The sequence below is a fragment of the Populus euphratica genome, unplaced genomic scaffold (assembly GCF_000495115.2).
Source record: "Populus euphratica unplaced genomic scaffold, PopEup_1.0 scaffold92.1, whole genome shotgun sequence".
In the NCBI taxonomy this organism is placed as follows: domain Eukaryota; kingdom Viridiplantae; phylum Streptophyta; class Magnoliopsida; order Malpighiales; family Salicaceae; genus Populus; species Populus euphratica.
In genome coordinates, this window is record NW_011499974.1 from 27981 (window position 1) to 49436 (window position 21456).

The following is a 21456-nucleotide window of genomic DNA, read 5'->3' on the forward strand; positions in this document are numbered from 1 at the left end:
TTACCGAAAATTGAAAAAATTGGAATTATAAGTGATAATTGGTTGATATTTTCAAGGGATAAAAGTGATTAAAAATCAGTTATGCAATCAATCAAATTAGAGGTGATTAGTCGAATGACTATTTAGTTATTTATATTAAAAAAATATTTAAAAATATTAATAATAAAAAGATCTTATAACGTTTTCAACATATAAAATCTTGCAAGGAACAATTGTGAATTACAAGGAAAAAATTAGACTTTTGTAGAGCATTTTTTATAACATGTAATTGTTTTTATAATAAAGATGGTTTTGTTATTATTATGGTCCATAAGAGGGGATTATGCTCTTCGAAAGGAAATGAGACTCAAGTAATTGATGAATTGAAATGATAAGTGAAGAACAGAGGACACGCAGAGCATGCTCAAGAGATGGTGGCTAGAGGAAGGTGCTGAGTGGGAAGCTTGGAGCCCAGGAGATGAGGGTCCGAAAAAGGGTTTGAAATCATTGCATTCAATGTGTCTTGGTGATTAAATCTTAATTTTAATATTGATATTATAGGTTTCGATTTTACAGGTAATTTAGTTAAAAAAAAACACATTAATGGAATCCTCTCTCAAACCTCATTAATCGAATAATAGTATTTTAGACTCATTTTCTAAGCGGAACTAGTTAGTATGCCTAAACGATGCGACGTGATAGTTTTCTAAATTTTATTTTATTTAATTTATATGGAAATTAAAATAAGCCAGTGACTTCATCAATGATGCAAACAGGCAGCAACATACCGACATGCATGCAATAGATATGATAATTTTCCACTGTTATGATTACCCAAACTCAAGTAAGAGGGAGACGCATGCGGGATTTATATACGGAATTTACAAAAATGTGCCTACAGCTCAAGGTATGGGATCTCTATACAATCACAAATGGAGCTCTTCTTCTCCCCGTTTTCCTCCGCACAAATAGTAGGAAATGTGCCCGAAATGAGAGAACAGGATGCCAGGAGAGAGTGCAAAGACAAGGGATTAGTGAAGAAAAAACATGAACCCAGCTCCTATGTTAGCGAATCTCGAAAGCTACGTCAGCTTAAGGTCATGATGAAAACCAGACACTAAAGAGGAAGACTACAATATGCACAAGATAACCAGTGGAGGAGATTGATACGAAGTGCTCTCAAGCATAGTCCTTTGAGATGAGATTTCATCTTTTCTCCAACAGCCTGACCTTGTCGAGCAACTCCTGAATAGTATTTGATGCATCCTGCAAGGATACACCTCAAGAGTCATCCAACTATGACAAATAAGAGAAGAAAAAAAACAAATTAAAAAGCACAGGCAACAAATTCTCCCCAGTGGTGACAAGAGGGAGGGATAATGCAAAAAACCTTTAGCTTCTTTCTCAAACTCTCCTCCTCCTGGTCTCGTCGGTCCCTCTCCTCTGAGAATATATCAATCAGACTTTCCTGTTCCTTGTTCGATTCTTCAAGTTTTTGCTGTGCTTCCTGCAACTGAAGAAGCAGAAAGGGAATTAACGTTTCAGGAGATTTCAAATTCAACAAGCCATGTGGCAAACAATAGCACCTAAAGCATACAACTGGAATCCTATATTCCTGATATCCCATCCAACACATTAACTAATGGCAAGTGGAGATGTTGTATACCTGTATCTCAAGTGATTTACACTTCTCACACTGAAAACCACTCATGTACTTCCCTTGAGTCTCTCCTTCCAGTTTCTGTAATCTGCAAACCAAGGAAGGAGATAAATAAAATAGAAGGAAGCATAGTTCTTAAAAGATCAGAGGGAGAAAAAATCAACCTTTCTTTTAGCTCACGATTCTCTTGTTTCAAATGAGCAAGGGCATGATCCCTCTTATCAACATAACCCACCTGTCAATTAAACAGCCTGGATATCATTTCTGTAACTCCAACAAAAAATGCAGAGGCACAGAACACAAAGAAAGGATGGCAAACCTAAATCAATCTCAACATTTACTAAAAATAAGGAAATAAAATTGCTTGACAACATGAAGCACTTGACAGTTGACCAAGCCTTTCTGTTAATTATAATCAGATGTGACCTAAGATTTAAGGAGTAGAAAAATCTTCGACAGCTATCATTAACATGGTCTGCTTCTTTGCAATAGTTCTTCAAGCAGCTCAATGTAGATCTTTTAATGACCGGGGAGTCTCTGATCGACTTCAGACAAGGAACTTGTCAAAGGAGCTTTCTATCTCTAAAACTACCATCTGGGTTATTACCAGGGATAAGATCCCACATCACAAAAGAGACATAAAAAGGATAGCATTGGAAAACATCACCAGCTAAAAGTACACCAGAAAATAGAGATAAAAAGGACAGCATCTGGAAACATCATCAACTAAAAGCACCTTTCCACAAGTGTGGCCTGTAAATTGGCATAGAACTTATAAAAAAAATGATGCAAGAGAAGCAACCTTTGGTTGGGATCTTGTGTCTATTTGTGCCCCTCCAGAATCTTCAAAGTATGAGGACGAACATGTTTTAGGCAACCCATTTTTGTCAAAAGACTTGTTAGTAGGAGTGGTCTCTTGAGTGCTCCCATTTGCTTCTCTCATAAGAAGAGCAACACGCTCATCATCTTCACTACTCTCATCTTGAGCAGGAGGTGAAGGTCCCGAAGATACAGTGTTTTTTCCCAATTTGGTTGGGGTCTTTGTTCTAATATTCCCTTTATTGAAGGCATTTCCATTAACATACCCACGGTTAGAATGTGAGGGGAATATCTTACTGCTCAAACAAGTATACTTCTTTCTAGATTGAGAAGATGTGGGTGGTAGATCATCAGGAGAATTCTCTTCATTTGGAAAGACAACTTCGTGTGAGATCAGTAAGGGGGTAATAAGAAAGCTTTCAAAACTAGTATGCAATAGAAGAAGGCAATGCCTGATGCAAGACACCATATACTTGGAAACATTAAAACATCCCAAAATATACCTCTATCTGACTCATTTATCAGTTTCTTATTTCGCCTTGGAGCATAACCAATTTTGTGGCAGTAAGTGCACCTAAGAAAGTTGTGCACAGCTATTAGTAGGATTTAAACCTCACATATCCTGAAGAGCAATTGATACCAATCAGTTAGAAACATGAACAACAAACCAGTAATGCTTTTGCATTTGTACTAATCGAGCTTCAAGTCTTGCAAGAACTGTTGTGCGTTCAAATCCTTGCTTATCATGAGCTGGCTCAATAAAATTAGCTTCCAACACACCTGTCAGCAGAGATAGAATCATTAATGTTTACAAAGTATTAGAAATGGATAGCCGGGGGAATGGAATGCAAATATTTACCAATAACTCCACGTCCATCACTTCCAGCTGCATTCCAAAGCCTCCAAAATGGCTATAAAACAGACAGTGCTTTGTTAAGAACAATTGCAATCAATTAACTTTGTCTGGCGTACTCAAATTACAGCAACTCAATGCTTTGGGAATCAAATGTTTGTTGATAATTCAGATGGATTCTTTTAAATACATCTGCATATTAACATATTAAATACTTTCCATCTGCATGCTTTAAAGGACATGATAATTTGAAAAGAGAGAGTATTTAAAATGCATCGTCAACAAATTTATGAGTGAAACATTAAAAAATTGGGGTTGGCATTTTTTGCTGGATGCAAAAATATAAAAATGTCAAATCCAATGATACATGCAATTCATTTTCCCTCAATTATTCATTACCCCAAAGTATTTACGCCCACTTTCCAACTTTTACATGATTTTTCAGACCAAAATGCAGTATAAGTTCATACACTTTGTTAATTCCTCTAGCTTTTGCCATGGAACATTAATGAATCTGCTCATGGTTCAAACACATGTCTGTTCACAGTTCATTCACAAAATGAGAAATGGGGCACGTTGCGAACTTTTTGCTGACCATATTTCTAACCATACTCATCCATTCTGGAGAAGACACAAGCGCACAAAAGTTCAAACAAAGAAAAAGGGCCAAGAACCAAATATAAATGGACATAATAATTAAAAAAAAAAAAAACACATCATCATGCATTCAGTATCACAGCATCACTGAGTTTTACAACAAAAAAGAAAAGAAAATCAATGATAATTTCTCTGAAAGCAAAACAAACCTTGATTAGTCGATTTTTGTGGTAAACATTGAACCCTTGAACATCGATGTGATGCTTTGCATCCTTCACAAAGCCAATGGTGACGACAGCAGTCATCTGCTGACAATAGATGCGAGCAATCAGTAACAGAATAAGCAAAGAAGAGAATTATCCAACCAAGTTAAGTTGTATTACATTTGTGTCTTTCGGAACACTGTCAGCACTAGGTTGTGGCCGGTACGTTATCTCTTGAGATAGCATCATATCATTCACTATATTGTGGTGCTCAACATCTTTTCCACGGAGAATGATTCGAAAGCTGGGAGGCAGTCTGAGATAGAGAATTGATGTATAATTCTGGAGGTTGACATGGAAGTAGATAAGCATCAACCAATCAGTTGCTAAACGAGAGATCAAGGATGTTTAAAACAGCCAAAGAAATAAGCCTGTCTAATTGAACAGGACAAATTAGTCAAACCATATTAATTTCCACAAATTTAAGCAGGTCACAAATGGAGTTATTCGGATTAATCCCCACTTTATATCAACCTGTTCCCTACATTCTTACAATTTCTTTTTCTTTTTTTTCTAAATAGTAAAATAGATGCAAAAACACCTATGCCGTGTTAAACTTGTGAACTAAAAATGCCACTATAGGAATTTCCAAACAAAATGGTTTCAGCCAAAAAGAGTCTTTTTCAAGCATTTAACAATTTCATGTCGAGTTTCTCAAGATTTTGATAATATATCTTGATTATATTAAAAGGTAAAGAAATTGAAATTTCTTGCTACTTGAATAATCATTATGCTTTATGAAATTCCCCAAGTTAAACAATGAAGATCCAACATGTTGCACTCAACGAAAACTAGTTCTATTAAAGTAGAAAATGTAGAAAAGGTACAAAATAATGAATCGTAGAAATAATGGTGTGGAGAGATTAGCTAAATCATTCTATTAAAGTAGAAAATGTGGATTACAGAATCAAAATTTGATCAGCTAGATAAAGCACAGATAATCAACCAGATATGAATTGTTAAGGAAATCAAAATTCTGATTAGAGAACAAAAATTAATCATTTGAATAAGAGCAACAGTATAGAGGGATTAGCTACCCTTAATGAATGCCTATAAGTAAGGAAGTGTCTGGAGTTGGGAAACTCTTTTGCCATTTGTATATGCTTCTCATCTCGATTGACGCCTCTTAGTTGGATATCCTGTCAGATTATACACCACATAAAAATACTCTCCAAAAGATCAGTTTCAAAATCTTATTTGGAATTAGATTAGACATTGAAGACATACATGAGGATCAGAGTCAAAATCAAGTTCCAACATTCCCTGGTCATCCTCCCAAAGATTGTATATAATTATGCGTGTCCCATGATCTGACATAAGCTTAAACTATAAAGTATAAAAACACGAAGTTAACAAAAAAAAAGAAGAAGAAGAAGAAGTTTACAGCATAAAAAATGATATGCATGAACTAGATAGACAATACAATGATAATTCTGAAAACTAGACCATCAAAGAGAAATAATGGAGACCAAACACAGAAGACAAGAGAAGAGCATGTACACAGGTGTATTATTATTTTTCTTTGTTTTACACTTCATCAACAGTAAATACCTGGCGAAGAAGGTCTGCCTCACTGGAAAATGGAGACCAATGAACTATTGTCTCCACATTTCTATTCCAATCACCAGTAGAAGACCGAAACATCCTGCTCCATTCCCGTCCCTTTCTTTCATAGTCAAGCTTCATAAAAATTCACAAAACAACAAAGTTTAGATGTGTATGACTTCATTGAAGGTTTTTAATTATTAATCTCCAGGAAACCATGATTCACCCTCCATAGTTAACACATAAAACTATCAGAAACATAAATGGTGAAAAATTGGAGTTAAAACAGTGACTAAGGTGTATTGATAACATGTAATCAAGACTGAACAGTTGCGTGTTGCTACCAAAATAGTAACAGAGGAGCTGAGAACCCAAATTTGGGCATTCCTCTTAACAAGATCCTTCTGTCTAAATTTCAATCATATGCTAGTATAACCTAATGCCAGCAACTCCAAATGGCCACTGTATGCAATACAGATAAGTTCGCTATGCATCATGCATGCCACACCGCATAGCACACAGATAAAAAAAAAAAAAAAAAGGAGCAAAACCACCAACATAGTGAAGGCCCGAAGTTCATGCTAAAAAAGAAAAAAGAAAAAATGCCCAATGATAACCAAAACCTAAAACCACTGTAAGAAAATGAGAGGTTTTCCTAAATGCAACTCTAAACACAATTAGGAACGGTGTAAAGAGGAGAGATCCTAGAAAACCAAAATCTTACTCCAAAGGAAGAAATTGTATAGTTTTTACTAGACTGTACGACACTTGATCTAAAATAGCTAACTCAACTAGAAAAAAAATTTAACACCAAATACAGTAACTGATCAATTTTGAGAACTATACAGAATAGCAAGCAATATTGTGAAGTTTAAGTCATTGGAAACTGTGGCACCAAGAGAGGACAGCAAAGATATTAATCATCCTAAAGATATCCAGAGTTTGCTGCTACATAATACAGATAAGATGGCATGTTTAGTCTGTGTGTCTGTGTGTGTTCAATGAATTAGAACGATCAATTAATTACCATGGGCACCACAATATCTTCTTTCCCTGTGTTCCTCAAAAAAGTGTATGATAGCAATCCAATGCTCTGTGTAGGACTAAAACCAAACAGAAAAAACTGTCAATATTCACCATCCACAAGGAAAAAAACAAAATGTCAACAACATGATTATAAGAAAAAAAAGAGCTCAAACAATTTGCCATCTTTTCCCTGACAACGTGAAAACACAATCACATCTGCTCCAAGCCTCATGGTACTTGTCTTAAACCCATTGCCATCTGAATAACAAAATATACATCGATTTAAGAAACTACAGCCAGAAAAATAAAATGGATGCATCTTTCCCAAGAGACAATGATTTACATTGTCCAATGGTGTTAGCCACTTTGCTTTTTGCAGAATAACCCAAAGACATGCATTGTCGCAGTTTATCTGGATCCATTCCACCACCGTTATCTGTAACAAAGAAAAAGCACCACAAAAGATACCACATGTTAAGAATATAATAGCATCATCAAGAAAAAAACTCTCATGGGAAGAAAACATGACATGAAGCAGAGAATATAATATGAAGCTGAAAATATCTCAGGCATCTAAGATTAAAAAAAAAGAAGAAGCACAACTGACACATCACATAATGACAAATAAAACATCTTCAAAGCATCCTGTTTATGACTAGAAAAATTAAGATTGAGAAAAACAAGCCCATTCCATAACAAATGAAGCAAAACAACTTGCATATACTTCGAAATTTGCCCAATATCACCAGTGATCCATTAAACTTCGAGTCAGAACTAAACCCAACAAGGATAAACACCAGATAAGCAAAAATAAGCTCATACCTTCAATCAAAAGCATTCTGCTCTGATCCTTCTTACTTTCAACCATATCTATGTTAACAAACCGGGCTCCATTGCCAAACTAACACGAAAACAAATAAACCATCAAAACTCAAAAGCTGCAAGTTTCACAACACGAAAGTAACCAGTACAAAAAACTAACCTCATCCAACGCATTGTCCAAAAGTTCCGCGAAAGCTGCAAAACGGAGAAGTACAAACAATTTTTTTATGAAATCACAGTAAACCAAAACAAAATGATCAGTCCCCCATATGTAATCATCAATGTAGAAAAGAAAGGAATCAACTTTACCTCCGAGCGCCCATTTATGACTAGTTGCATTAGAATGCAGAAATTTTGGATGAACCCGAACATGATCCATTCCACCTGCAAGTTATATATATATATATAAAAAAAAAAAATAACAAGCCTTTACAATGCCCATTGCAATTAACAATAAATAAAAAACTGACTCAAATAATCAAATTAACAATAATAAGTGCAAATGTATCTTGCAGAATAAAATAAAAAAATACCAAAAGATGAATCCCAATTAGCTCGAGGAGCACCCTCATAGTCACCAGCTTTCCAGAACTGCTTACTACTTTGACCAGTCAAACTCACTCTCCTACTCTCCGTCGACTCCACCGCCATGATCTCCGCTTCAGAGGGCGTCTCCGAATCCGGCGGCGGCGTAATTGGAGCAAGAAATCCCAACGGCAACACAACCCCTAAATCCTCAAAATTCCTCCTCTTCTTCCTCCTCTTCTTCTTCTCAGTACCTCCATTAACACCACTAGGACCCCTCGGTCTCTTAGAGATGACACTATTTGCATCCATCTCGGATTCCGACTCACTCCCGCTACCACTGCTACTTTCACTGCTGCTACTGAGTTCGATTACCGCGGGAGGAACGCCGGAAACGGCGGCGTTTCGTCGATTGGGTAACGGCTCAACAATCTCACGCTTTACATTGCCACCCATGATGCCTAAAAACCAAAAGGTATGAGAAAAAATGAAGGAGATCTTTCTCGCCTTTGACTTTGGCTTTGCATGTGGCTTTGAGAAAAAGGAGTTTGGAGTTTTTTTACTTGTTTGGAGAGTGGATGGAACGGCGTTGTCCGTTAAATGCAACGAGCGTGTGGCCTGTCTGTCTGTCTGTCTGTCTAGTTACTTTTACAGGGCAGGGCCTTGATATGTCAGCCTCGCGTGATGATCCTTTTTCCTTTCGGTCCAATCGAAAATTAATATGTCCACCAAACACACTTCTGTAAGATAGCATTTAATAACTCTTAATACATTTATTTAACTTGATCAGCATCATTAATTGATCGATTAATGTGGTCTGCCGTCACTTCAGCATTTCAAGGAATGTTGTCGGCACGATCTCAATTAAAATTAAATATCTTTCTAAATATATTTATATGTTAAATATATTATAATTTAGATATTTATATTAAATTTCTTAAATATTTCTTGAGATGTTTACATTAAAAAAAATTATATAAACATATTTCTCTAGTAACATACGAGATTATCACTTTAGATAATACAAATCTAACACAACATAAATATAATAGAAAATTTAAAAAATATTTAAGTTTATAAAATAATATTTATTAGTTTTATCATATACGCATCATAGTAGCCCACCAAGTTTTCTGCAAAACAATGGTTCTAAGGATTTTTTTATCCTTGTCAAATAACTTAATAATTAAGTAACAAGAACATTAAAATATATTATAATGGCCTCAACTCTCAAGAAAAATATTTTTTTTTCATTAGAAGTGAAGTTATTTTATATAAAAAATGAGTTGTTTTTTTTAAATATACAGAGAAGCAGCTGGAGGCCAAATAAACAGTTGGAAAAATTGTTATTATTGTTGTTTTATAAATTTGTAAATCTTTATTGAATAAAAAATTACCTGTATGGAATATTATCATGTAAAAATAAATATGCATAATTTTTTTTCTAAAAAAAAGATTGAGCTATTTATATAATAAGTATTGAATTGAGAGATATGACCTCAGTAGAAGTTTAAAAAAATTATTTGTTAAGAGTTACTTGAAGTTGTTGCTGTTGATGATTGAATCATTTATTCTCCAAGCATAATTGTCTGTCATATGGTAATTATTTATTCTTGAAGTGTAATTGTTTGTCATTTAGTGTAAGTTATCTTTCGGTAATTATCTGACGTGAGTTTAACAACAACACCTTTAAAGGATATAACAAACTAAATGAAATGAACTCAACTTTCTTTTTATAAAGAAAAAAAAAATCTAAGATCAATAGTGAAAATAATGAAAAGAAAAACAAGTCTTATAAAAACCAATAATAAAAAAAAACTCAAAAAAATTCTTAATTGTTATTTTTTAATAAACTTAAAAACCAAAACATTAATTATTTATAATTTATTATGAATGCTTATTAATTATAATAAATATTCATTAATATATTAATACTCATAATTCATCCATAAATACGCGAGTTTTTCTCATATTAATATTTTAAAAAGAATAATAAAAATTTAAAAATTTAATAACCAAAAAAAATCACACTTGTTTTCAGAATAGAGTGACATAAAAAATAAATAAAAACAAAATATCATAAATTGAACAATTTATTTTTACTCTCACACAATTAATTTAATTTAATTAAAAAATAAAATTTTACTGATTTTTTCAGTGTCTGTTGAACTTGCACGAGTTCACAATTTTTTTTATTACAAAATATCATAAATTGAATAATTTATTTTTACTCTCACATAATTAATTTAATTTAATTAAAAAATAAAACTTTACTGATTTTTTCAGGGTCTGGTGGACTTGCACGAGTTCACAATTTTTTTGGTTAATTAATTTTGTATTTCATCATTATATATTAAATTTATTAAAAATTAAGTTTTATAATTATTTTCATTAACTTATCATAATCTCTGGAATCTTGGCATGCTAACTTGAAATATCTCGGGTTTTTTTTTTGTTTTTTTATTTATTATTTTATATTAAATTAGTTAGAAATTCAGTTTTTTTTTCTTCTTATCCTCATCTATTTTTTATCTTTTAATTAAATAATATTAGTTTATTTTATCTACATAAATTTATAATTCACATCATTGATTTTTATTAATATTTTTAAAGTACTATATCTTTTTTATGCTTAAAAAAATTAGTTGTATCCCAGACCAAGTAAAAACCTTTTTGCGAGCAAAAGATTATATTCACGTGTGCCAGTTAATCACTTCAAGGGAAGTTATTTATTATTATTATTTCTAGTGGAATACAGATGGATTCAGGAAAAAAAAAAAGTTTATTTAGCCTAGCCTAACTGCTCGAGCCCATTTACGTTAACTGGAGGAAGCAACTCACCCTCAGAGGCCCAAAGCTTGTGAATGTCACTCAATCATTCAGGCCTGACCCAGGCCTCGAGACACCCACATTTATCAAAACGAAAATATAGAATTATTTTTTCCCAGGGATCCACGCTTTTGGAACTGTGTTCTAACTGAGTGTTAGGCAAAATTTAATTTTTTAAAAAATATATTTTTTTATTATTTTAATTTTCTGATATTAAAAATAATTTTTAAAAAATAAAAATATATTCTTTTAATATATTTTTAAATACAAAACACTTTAAAAAACCACTAATATACTTCCGAAGAACCCCTAAATCCTTCAACTATTTTCTGCTTTTCTTTTATTGTAATCGTTGGTCAAATGAGGAGTTAAAAATTGTGAAGCCTGTGGATTTGAGGCTCCTTGATGCGACAATGACAGAAGGACAGGTGAGAGTTTGGAAAAGCGGTTATACTGTGTTTTCAAAAAATTTAAAAAATTATTTTATTAAAAATTAATTTTTTTTTGTATATTTTGAATTGTTTTAGTGTACTAATTTTAAAAATATTTTTTTAAAAAATAAAAAATATTTTTTTAATATTTTTTTTTTTTAAATAGTAATTATATTTTCAAACAGGCTAGACTGTTTCTTGGAGCTTTCATGCCGCTGAGATTAATAAAATTAAGAAGTTGCTGGCATCTATACATCTATATATACCATACCTCGATTTTTGACATGCAATCGTCACTATATAAATAAAAAAATATATATTCCTTCAGCCTACTCCGACTTGCTGAGCCCAAACCTTGTTGGTTTTCATTCAATCATATATATATATATATATATAAAGAGTGCTACAATGAGATGCATTTTCCCTCTTGTATGGCTTTGAATTTTTCTTCCACCAAGTATTCCTTTGAATAAGCAACAAATATAGGTTATATTTTATGCAATGGGAATAAAATGAGTTCTTATCAAACCGCAATCATATCATGTTGGAACTAATATTTCACCATCAAATTTAATAGTTTGATTAATAAAAGAATTTATTAGTATTTACATTAACATTATATTAATTTTTGTTAATTTTAATGATGAAATTATGTTAATCCTACAAGTTTTGTTTGTTAATTCTTTCTTTTTTTTATATATTATTATTTTTATTAAATATATAATTGTTTTCTTGTATATTTTGGAATTAATGGATTTCATTGGTTAGTTTTTTCATAAATTGTTATTTTGTTATATATTTTTTTATGTGACAGGGTTGGGTTAATAGGTAGAGGGTAATTTTGTGAAGAAAAAAAACCCTTTTTTTAATAAATCATATGCAAATCAAATGTCAAAATCTATTGCTTTAGATTAAAAAAACAACAAAAAGACCCAACAATTTAATTATACGCTTCAATAAAATACGATTTTGAGCCGCATTTATCCATATAGTGGGTGCAAGTCAAGGTATCGACGGTGGCCGTTGATGGCTGCATGGGTTCTCCACTAATCATCAGGTTTCCACTTGTCAACTTTGTACAAAATCAAAGACAAATCTCTCACGTTAGTAGGAGAGTCGCCGCAGGATTGTCTGCCAATGGAAATGACACTCTAATAATAGTTTTTGATTTGAGGGAATCTTAACTCATTAATACCGTGTCAATTGACTAATTAATAATAATCCAGCCTCCAAATTATATATTAACCACGCAAATCCACCATTATTTTTTAATTGTTTTTTGGTAATCTCCTGGCCGCCACAGCCTTCCAAGATTGTTTTCGCTGACGATCAGCACGGTTTTGACACCCTTACTCGTATCTCATCTGTAGAAGCAAAAAACTCAACGCTAATAAAAACCATTTTGTATTTATTATTTCGTAATATTTAGGAATTGTTCATAGTCATCGCTAGTTAGTAATGTCCTGACCATTTGATTCTAATATATTTGCACTGTAACACCTACTAATAACATAAGGACAATTGCCTATAACAATTTATTCTGGTTTTTAAACCGGTCTAGTCATTCTTACTTTATTTTTATTTTTATTTTTTATAAAATAAAAAAATTATTATTTTTGTTAAAAAAATTATTATTTTTGTTAAAAAAATATATAATCAACGAATTGTAAATGTATTTTTCTAAGTCAACTAAATTATTAAATTGATTTTAAAAAAAATTGCTTTATTTTTATCTAAACTTGGTTTCATTCCGGTTTGATCATTTTTTTTATTATTATTATATATGTGTGTATATTTAGTTCTAAAATTTTAGAGTGTAGGTTACGTTGTAAAATATATTTTGTTTATAAATATATTAAAATAATATATTTTTAAAATTTTATTTTTAATATTAATACTTCAAAACATTCAGAAAACACTACAAAAATTAATTTTAAATAAAAAAATTATATAAACATAGTTTCAACTGCAATTTCAATCACACCCATCATGTAATATGTTTCAAATTTCATTAAGTATAGAACTAAAAACTCCCAGATCCCAAACCAGAACCGTGATCAATGGGTAAGAGGGATCCATCTATATTTTGCTTTTACTAAAACAATTAGCTTTCTACTTTAGTATTTAATTAATGCTAAAAAAATCTTTTATGACCTATTGAAAAAAAATCATGATACCCAATAATGCATTGTTAATGCAAATACCTTTTTTTTATTGCATTAAAAACTAAGTTGAAATCCCACTTGACATGGACCGCGAGTTATAGGACTGGTTCAGATTTAGAAGCTAGCTGGTTTGCAAAGAATTAGAGGAGTTGAAATATAAAGAAGAAAAACATGGGAAAGATCATATGCTGAGATAGGATGCATGGTGTTGTTCCTACTTCACAGTTTATTATTCCATTTTATAACCTAATTTTATTATTTAGAGACAAAAAAAATTTAATTATATTTTCTTATAAATGATGATGTTAAGTGTTAGCTTTATATTCACATCTGAAAAATATAGTTGAAAGTAGAAATTCTTCCTTTTTCTATTTAGTATAATCAAAATTTACCTTTTTTTCTTCTCTCCATCGCCTATCAACAACTTTCATTTATTTATTTTTAAAAAAATTTGTTCATATTACACTTTTCAACCTCTAGATACTATCCATAAATAAAATATTCATTTAAAAAAATTAATAGAGTACTTAACAATTTAATTACTTGAATTCCTATCTGCTTTTTTTTTAAATTTATTTACTTGAATTTCTACTTGCTTCTTTTGATTTGAATTTATTTCTAACATTAATAATTCAAAAATAACATTCTAATAACATTTTGACTGTGTAAAAAAAAAAAACTCTATAGTCTTACTAAAAGCAAGGGAAAATGTCGTTTGTCTATATAAATTTAATATACATGAAATGAAATGAGAATAAAAACCTATAAAGTGAGAATAACAATATCTACTAAGATAAACAAATTAATGCACATGTTGTTATTTTTTAATAGATTACTTGTTTGAAAGTATGGTTATGGTTATTTTTCAAAGTATTTTTTATGTTGAAATATTTTAAAATGATATATTTTTTATTTTTAAAAATTATTTTTAAGATTAGCACATTAAAACAATCTAAAATATAAAAAAAATTAAATTTTTTAAAAACACAATTTATAAAAAATTAAAATAATTCATTTATAAAATAACCTCAAGCCTTAAAGTTTTTTGCTTTGCTAGATAGTATTATAATCTTGATTGTGTAAAATGAAAGAAAAAAAAACTCTATAGTCTTAATTGTTTTTTTGCTTTGTTAGATAATATTACTTTGGGTATTGTAGCTAAACACGTCCATTTTATTAACAACTTTACATACATCTTTATTTCGAGAGTGTTGGGTATTGAAGCCACATTGCTGTTTTTTTAAAAAAAAAAAGATTTTATTTTTAATTTTTTTATATTTCTAATTATTTTGATATATTGATATTTAAAATAAATATTAAAAAATAAAAATATATTATTTTAATAAAATTTCAAACAAAACAATAATACCTCAAAAAAATTTGCAATCTTTACTAATAGCATTAAAATATTGGTTATTTAGGTAACATTCTGGAAAGTCCTTCTATTATATTTTTTTATTAGTTTTAAAATTTTAAAAATTAATTAAGATTTATATAAACTGACTCGATTATATATATATATATATAGTGGCAGAATTAAATTAAAAATCTGAAAAAAAAACTACTTAGTGAGGAAGATAACAACCAGTGAGACACCGTCTAAAGAAAGTCATAAATTGTATTTTCCTGTTTGAGAGTGTAATGAAGGATTTTAAAAAAAATATTTTCAATATATGATATAAAAAACTAGAAAAAAATAATTTTTTATAGAAATATAGTCATACCACAACTACAGACATTGAGAATACAGAATAAGCTTACTTTTTATTTCTTTCATTTACAAGTCTACAAGTGGTAGAGAAGAGAGGTATCCCTGGTTTTGTCAACGATTAGTCCACGTTTTCCGACTCTTTATGTCAACTCACCTCTTAAATTTAATATGAGGTGAAGAGAAAGGAAGCCTGGAAATTGCACTAATCATTGGATTATAATCTTAACTAATCCAATAACTCATAACTCCTTTTATTTTAGTATTACTCGTTTTTTTTTTAATTAGAAGAGAATGTTTGGGTCTGTGTTTACATTTTTTTTATTTAATCATGATTTTATTCGTTTTGTTTATAAAATAAAATGTAATTTTTTTTTTGGATCCCACTGATAAATGTGTTTTGAAATCAATTTTTGAGAAGCTACTTTCACATGCTTTTGCTAAGTTTCTTATCTGCTTTTCATTGAGTTTTATTTTATTAGTGTTGAATTTGCTATACAGACCAAAATAACCTCCATCATCCTTTGAACTAATAAAAAAATCAATGTTGGGTAGTTTTTGCATAAGTTAAAAATTTGATGAGACCCAAGTAAATTATAAAAATGTACATATGTTGTAATTCTCACTAATTATTTATATAATTTGATACTTATCTCAATTTTGTTAATAAGAATTTTTTTAATTGATGTTGTTTCATGTTCATAACCTCGTGAAAAAAAAAACTCAATAAAAAACTAAAAAGAATTATAAAACTTTTTAAAAGTGCCATGTTAAGTTCTCAAACTCGTGGTCCAGATTATTAGATCTAAAGCATCTAATATATAAAGTATAAAGTTTAATACTTAAATTAAATATTACAAGATAAAATTAAAAAAATAAATAATTATACAAAAGGGTGAAAAAATACAATTTTGAAAGAAAAAATAAATTTTATATTTGATTGAAGAGTGCAATTGAAAAGAAAAATCATTTTACTAAAAGAACAAAAAAAATTAAGATCAAAACTGATATAGAAATAAAAATAATATTTTGATTGAAAGGTAAATTGAAAAGAATAATAACTTTTACTAAATAACCAAGAAAAAAATTAAAAATTAAAACAACAAGAATCAAATTAGAAAATATGATATTATCAATTTGAATGAAGGATAACATTGAGATTCAATGAAATTTTTACTTAACGACTAAGAAAAAAATTAAAAATTAAAATAATAAGAATCAAATTAGAAAATATAATGTCATCAATTTGAATGAAGGATAATATTGAAACTCAATGAAACTTTTACTAAATGATTAAAAAAATATTAAAAATTAAAATAATAAAAATTAAATTAAAAAATATAATACCATCAATTTGAATGAAGGATAACATTAAGACTCAATGAAACTTTTACAAAAGAGTGAAGGAAAAAAATATCTAAAAAATAGAGACCAAATTAAAAAAATATAATTTTTTGATAAATTAAGATTAAAGAATGTAATTGAAAATAAATAATTTTTTTAATAAAAAGACGAAGATAAAAAATTAAAAAATAAACAATGAAATTAAAATACCAACAATTAAAAGGGCCAAACTATAATTTTTTCTTAAAAAACAGCTCATTGATAATAAACTAAATTATCATAAAAAACACGAGCTGTATTAATAAAAAATAAATATAATAAAAAGAAATTTTTATATATCAGAACATACCGTATTTATTGCTTACAGGGAGAGTGTGCCTCCCACGAGTCCATCACACACTTCTTTTTCTTTTTTTAGGGCAAATACTAAATTACTCTTTACTTGTGAATGTTAAAAAAAAACCTTTAGAAAAGGACTAAAAAGCTCATTGAGATTAGTTTTAATTTTTTAATTTTTAATGATATTTTAATTGTTATATATATATACGTGTGTGTCTAAATATAAATGTATCCATCATTTTATATGATAATAATAAAAAAAAATCATTTTAAAAGCATCAAATTACACTTAATACAGGTATTACAATTTTTTGTTCTTAAAAGTTTTCTATCTTTTCACCGTGACTTTGTAACGGGAAAGCACATGCATGCTTGACGACACAAATGCATGCACATTTGCATCGAGTAAGACAAGGGTGCTCAAAAATTTTGTGGTCTCTGCGAGCTCTTACATTAGTTAAGCTTGTCGATGGGAGATGTTTAAGGAATTATTTAATATACGTATTTTATTCAAATTGAAAGTGCTTCAGAATTGTGATCTCAGTGTTCCCGTATATTATTATAAATAAAGCTGCTGGTGAAAACATTGTTTTCCACACCTCTTACCTATTGTCACTGTAAATTATAATAGTAATATATAATATTTTTATTTAATCCTTGTATGTTTTGTTTATAGGAATTGAGATTAAATAATTTATTTTAATTTATATTTATATAGTTATTGTGGTATCAAAAAATCCCAACATCAAGCAGTTGGCATAAAACAATATTCCAACATTGTATATATTCTATTTTTTTTATAAAGATTAGTTAAATAAAAAATATTTTTTAAAAAAACTAGATTATTAAACATTTTAGAATTAATAACTCAATTTGCAGTAGACAAGATAACATTGGTTAACTTTATTTATAGGTTTAGCAGTATCTTTTATGTATATATATATATATATATAGTTAAACTTGATTATGCGATTTTCTATTTTTTATCATATAGTTAAATTTTTTTTTTAAAGCATGTTATTAAGTTTTATAAAGTTTGTGGGCCCGTTGACTAGTTTAACTTTGTTTTTATATTTTTTTTTCAATTTCATTCTTTGATAATAGACTAATTAAAAATTAAGTTTTATAGTTTATCTTGTTTTGTTTTATATAGGTTATGATAGTCTTAAAAAAATTTAATATTAGTTTAACACTTGATTTTATAATTTTTTTTTATTATATAGTTAAATAAAAAATAATTTTTAAAAAATGTTATTATTAGTTATGTGACCCACGCTTCATTGTAGGTAAGATATTTTTATCTCCTACTAAAAAATTATATATGTTAGTTTTCTTAATACATTTTTGTAGCTAAATAAATTGAGAACTATGTATGTTAATAGATTTTAAAAAAATCATTAACACTAACTAAAAATAAAATCAAAAAAATCAAGAGACATATATAGATCAAGATATTTAATCTCGCAAAATGAGATATTTACCTAGTTGTATTTGTTAAATCTTGTTAATTAAAATAATTTTTTTATCCAATCAAATAATAATAAAAATAGATATACACGTTAAATGTTTGAATAAAATAAAAAAAAATGCTATACAAAGTTGCATATATTAAAAAAAATCTTAAATTTGAGATTTGTTTCCAATAAAACTAATCTATACAAATGATTAAAAATAAATAATATGTGAATTAGAAATCGCTTAAAAAATTAAACACTCACAAAATAATTTTTAAAAAATCTCTATCCAAAAAAGGTTAAACAAGGAAATTTAAAAACAAAATCACATATAGTAATATTAATTGAAACATAAATTTAAAAATTATTTTTCAAAAATACATATTAAAAAAAGGTATAAATAAAAAAAAAAAGAAAAAATAACATTTATGTTGTGACTTAACTTATCAAACATATGATCTAAATCATAGGCTGAAACAAGTTAAACAATTTTTTTTTCTTTTAAATTCATACTTAAGTTATATACAACAACAATAATAATGATAGAGGGTAAAAAAAGAGCAAAAAATAATCTTCTTCTGAAAAAAGCTCTATAAACAAAATAAAAGAGAGAATGAATATTAATCTAAATATAAATAAAAAATATATATTTTAAAAAATTACAAAAAAACATTGATTTAAAAAAAATAAAAATAAAAATAATTTTAAAAAATAAAAACAAGATCAAGTGTTGTTAGGTCTGATAAGTCAGGATAGGCCAGCGTTCAAGCCCTTTTTTTTATGTTGCATCTAATAACGCTTTGCTTGATTATTTCATAATCCAACTATTGTGGTGTCTAACAAATTAGGTTAGATAGTTCTTTAATTTAAAAGGTCATTTTTAATCATTTTATAAATTAAAACACTTAAAAAAAATCCAAGAAGCCATGATAGACCTATATTTGCTGCATTTAAAAACCTAAAATAACCATTCTAAAACCTAAAATTAACTCAAAAAAAAAAAATCAAACCCTAATATGTTTTTAAGCAATTTCAAGGTTAAAAACAACCTAATATGACATACTTTCATTAAATAAAATTATTTTAAAAAAAATTAATGACTCTAATGAGTTAATTTTTTTATCTTTCTGAGTCAGAATTTGGTGACTTTTTTTTTGTCTTTTAAGCTAGAAACTAAAAAATAGTAAAAATAAATTTTTATATCAAATTAAAATTAATAAAATATTGAGATACTAAATATTTATAATTTCTAATTTGATTTTCAATCTTTTTATTTTATTATTAGTCAATAGATTTTATTTAATTTCCTTTGAATATGGCTAAAAAATAATGTAGTAGCACAAAATTTTTTCAGAATTAAATAAAAAAATAAAAATAAAATTACATAATTAATCCACGCTAACATATTAAAGGATAAACAGTGCAATCTTCCAAAAGAGAAACCCAAGCCTTTTAGTTTTCCCCATAATATTACAGCTACTGTTAAAGACGCCCACCTGGCAATTAGGAGGAGGAGTTAGAATAATCAAATAAGGACGAAGCGGCCATCTTTTCTATGAGTACTTCCTTTGTCATGATGGGGTTTCTTCAAGTCATATTCAAAATCTTGATGCTCCAAAGTGGCGTTGACAATTGTTATTTTCCATGGGGGAGTAAATACATGGGGGTGGGAGTATATGCCATGCCGTGCCTAGCCTATGCTATATAACAGTGCCGCCTCTCCTTCTCAGAGATTGTTCAAGTTTTTATGCCACCTCTCTCGACTTTCAAAACATATCTCGTGCGGGGTTTTCTGCCTGATGATCTTAATTTCCCATCCTTATCTTCACTGGGTGTTGGATTCTCTGAGAGTTAAAGATATTTTACAAGAGATAAGAACCCTTCCCACCCTTCTCTTTCACCTTCATAATCTCCATCTTCTAGCTTCTTTACCATCTTGTAGATAATCCTTCAGTCAACAGTTGCAAAGCTTAATTATAAAAGGGACTTAGGTCTGTTGATTTCTGTTTCTCGTTCTTTAGCTTTATTGGTCTTTCTGTAGAAAGAATGGATGCTGTGAAGGACACTAAATGGAAGAAAAGCCTGTTTATGAGGGCGTGGTATCGATCGCTCACTGCTGGCCGCAAGAAACCGTCAAAGAATTCTCTCATCTCGTTCACAAAGAGCAAGTCATGGCACTGCACCAGAGTACCAAGTGATCTAGAAGATGGTATTAGTGCTAATAACAAGTCAAAAAAGAAAACTCAAGTAGCTCCAGATGGTTGCTTTTCAGTCTATGTAGGGGCTGAAAAACAAAGGTTTGCAGTCAAGGCAGAGTTTGCTAACCATCAACTGTTCAAAATGTTGCTAGAAGATGCTGAACTGGAATATGGACACAATAGTGAAGGTCCAATAATGCTTCCCTGTGATGTTGATTTTTTCTACAAAGTCTTGGCGGAGATGGAGAGCGAAGAAGTTGATGATATTATGAATAATCCTCCAAGTTGCAGCTCATTAGCCCTTTGCAGCCCTGCTCGTCGCTTCAATTCTAGAAAGGATGGTTATGGTGCATATAGGATTCTCAGTCCATCAAGGATACTGAAGCTGACTTAGTTATATATATATATATATATATATAGCCATCTACATGATCAAAAAGTCCGTCCTTAATCTCTGGTTTTAAGCACATATCGCTGGTTCTATTGACCTAGGAAGCTTGTTTATTTGTACTTGTGTTTATGATCAATATATATAGCAAAACGATTACTGTACAGTCTCCTCAGAATTCTGTACTGTTATTTACATAATAGAAAAACAACTCTATGGTTCTACAATTAATAGCCATGGCGAATCTGGAATTAGTCCGATCACCTTTCATCTATTCAAGGTATGGAAAATGTGTCGTCGCCTTTTGGTGGATAAGGCTAACTTCCGGTCATTCTGCAAAAACTGATCGATGATTGTAATCCCCTACTGTTTTATATCATTGTATGGGGATGGTAGCTGGCTAGATACTTCCCTCCAGTTTTTTTTTTTGACATGTTTTTTATAATTAAAAAAATAACTAAAAATTATGAATATATATAATTAAATAAATTAAAAATTAAGAGTGTTAATA

The 21456-nt window shown here is 29.4% G+C and overlaps 2 protein-coding genes across 3 annotated transcripts; one reads left to right on the forward strand and one right to left on the reverse strand.

Moving 5' to 3' along the window:
- Window positions 1–785: 785 nt before the first annotated feature.
- On the reverse strand, window positions 786–8733 carry LOC105139379 (uncharacterized). Of its 2 annotated transcripts, none has more exons than XM_011045791.1 (20): window positions 8098–8733; window positions 7874–7948; window positions 7725–7759; window positions 7565–7643; window positions 7086–7178; window positions 6916–7000; window positions 6744–6819; window positions 5723–5851; window positions 5399–5497; window positions 5209–5310; window positions 4292–4453; window positions 4118–4216; window positions 3318–3369; window positions 3127–3238; window positions 2962–3032; window positions 2442–2839; window positions 1804–1874; window positions 1646–1727; window positions 1370–1492; window positions 786–1245 (listed from the first exon to the last, which is right to left on the reverse strand). In XM_011045791.1, exons 1-20 carry the CDS (start codon window positions 8543–8545, stop codon window positions 1186–1188), a joined length of 2451 nt encoding a protein of 816 aa, XP_011044093.1. In that variant the 5' UTR covers window positions 8546–8733; the 3' UTR covers window positions 786–1185. The 2 variants fall into 2 exon arrangements, with proteins under 2 accessions (XP_011044093.1, XP_011044094.1); XM_011045792.1 differs by having other exon boundaries at window positions 4118–4213; window positions 8098–8732.
- An 11382-nt stretch (window positions 8734–20115) lies between these two features.
- Window positions 20116–21111, forward strand: LOC105139380 (uncharacterized). The gene has a single exon (XM_011045793.1). It carries the CDS (start codon window positions 20406–20408, stop codon window positions 20949–20951), a length of 546 nt encoding a protein of 181 aa, XP_011044095.1. The 5' UTR covers window positions 20116–20405; the 3' UTR covers window positions 20952–21111.
- The last annotated feature ends 345 nt before the right edge of the window (window positions 21112–21456 follow it).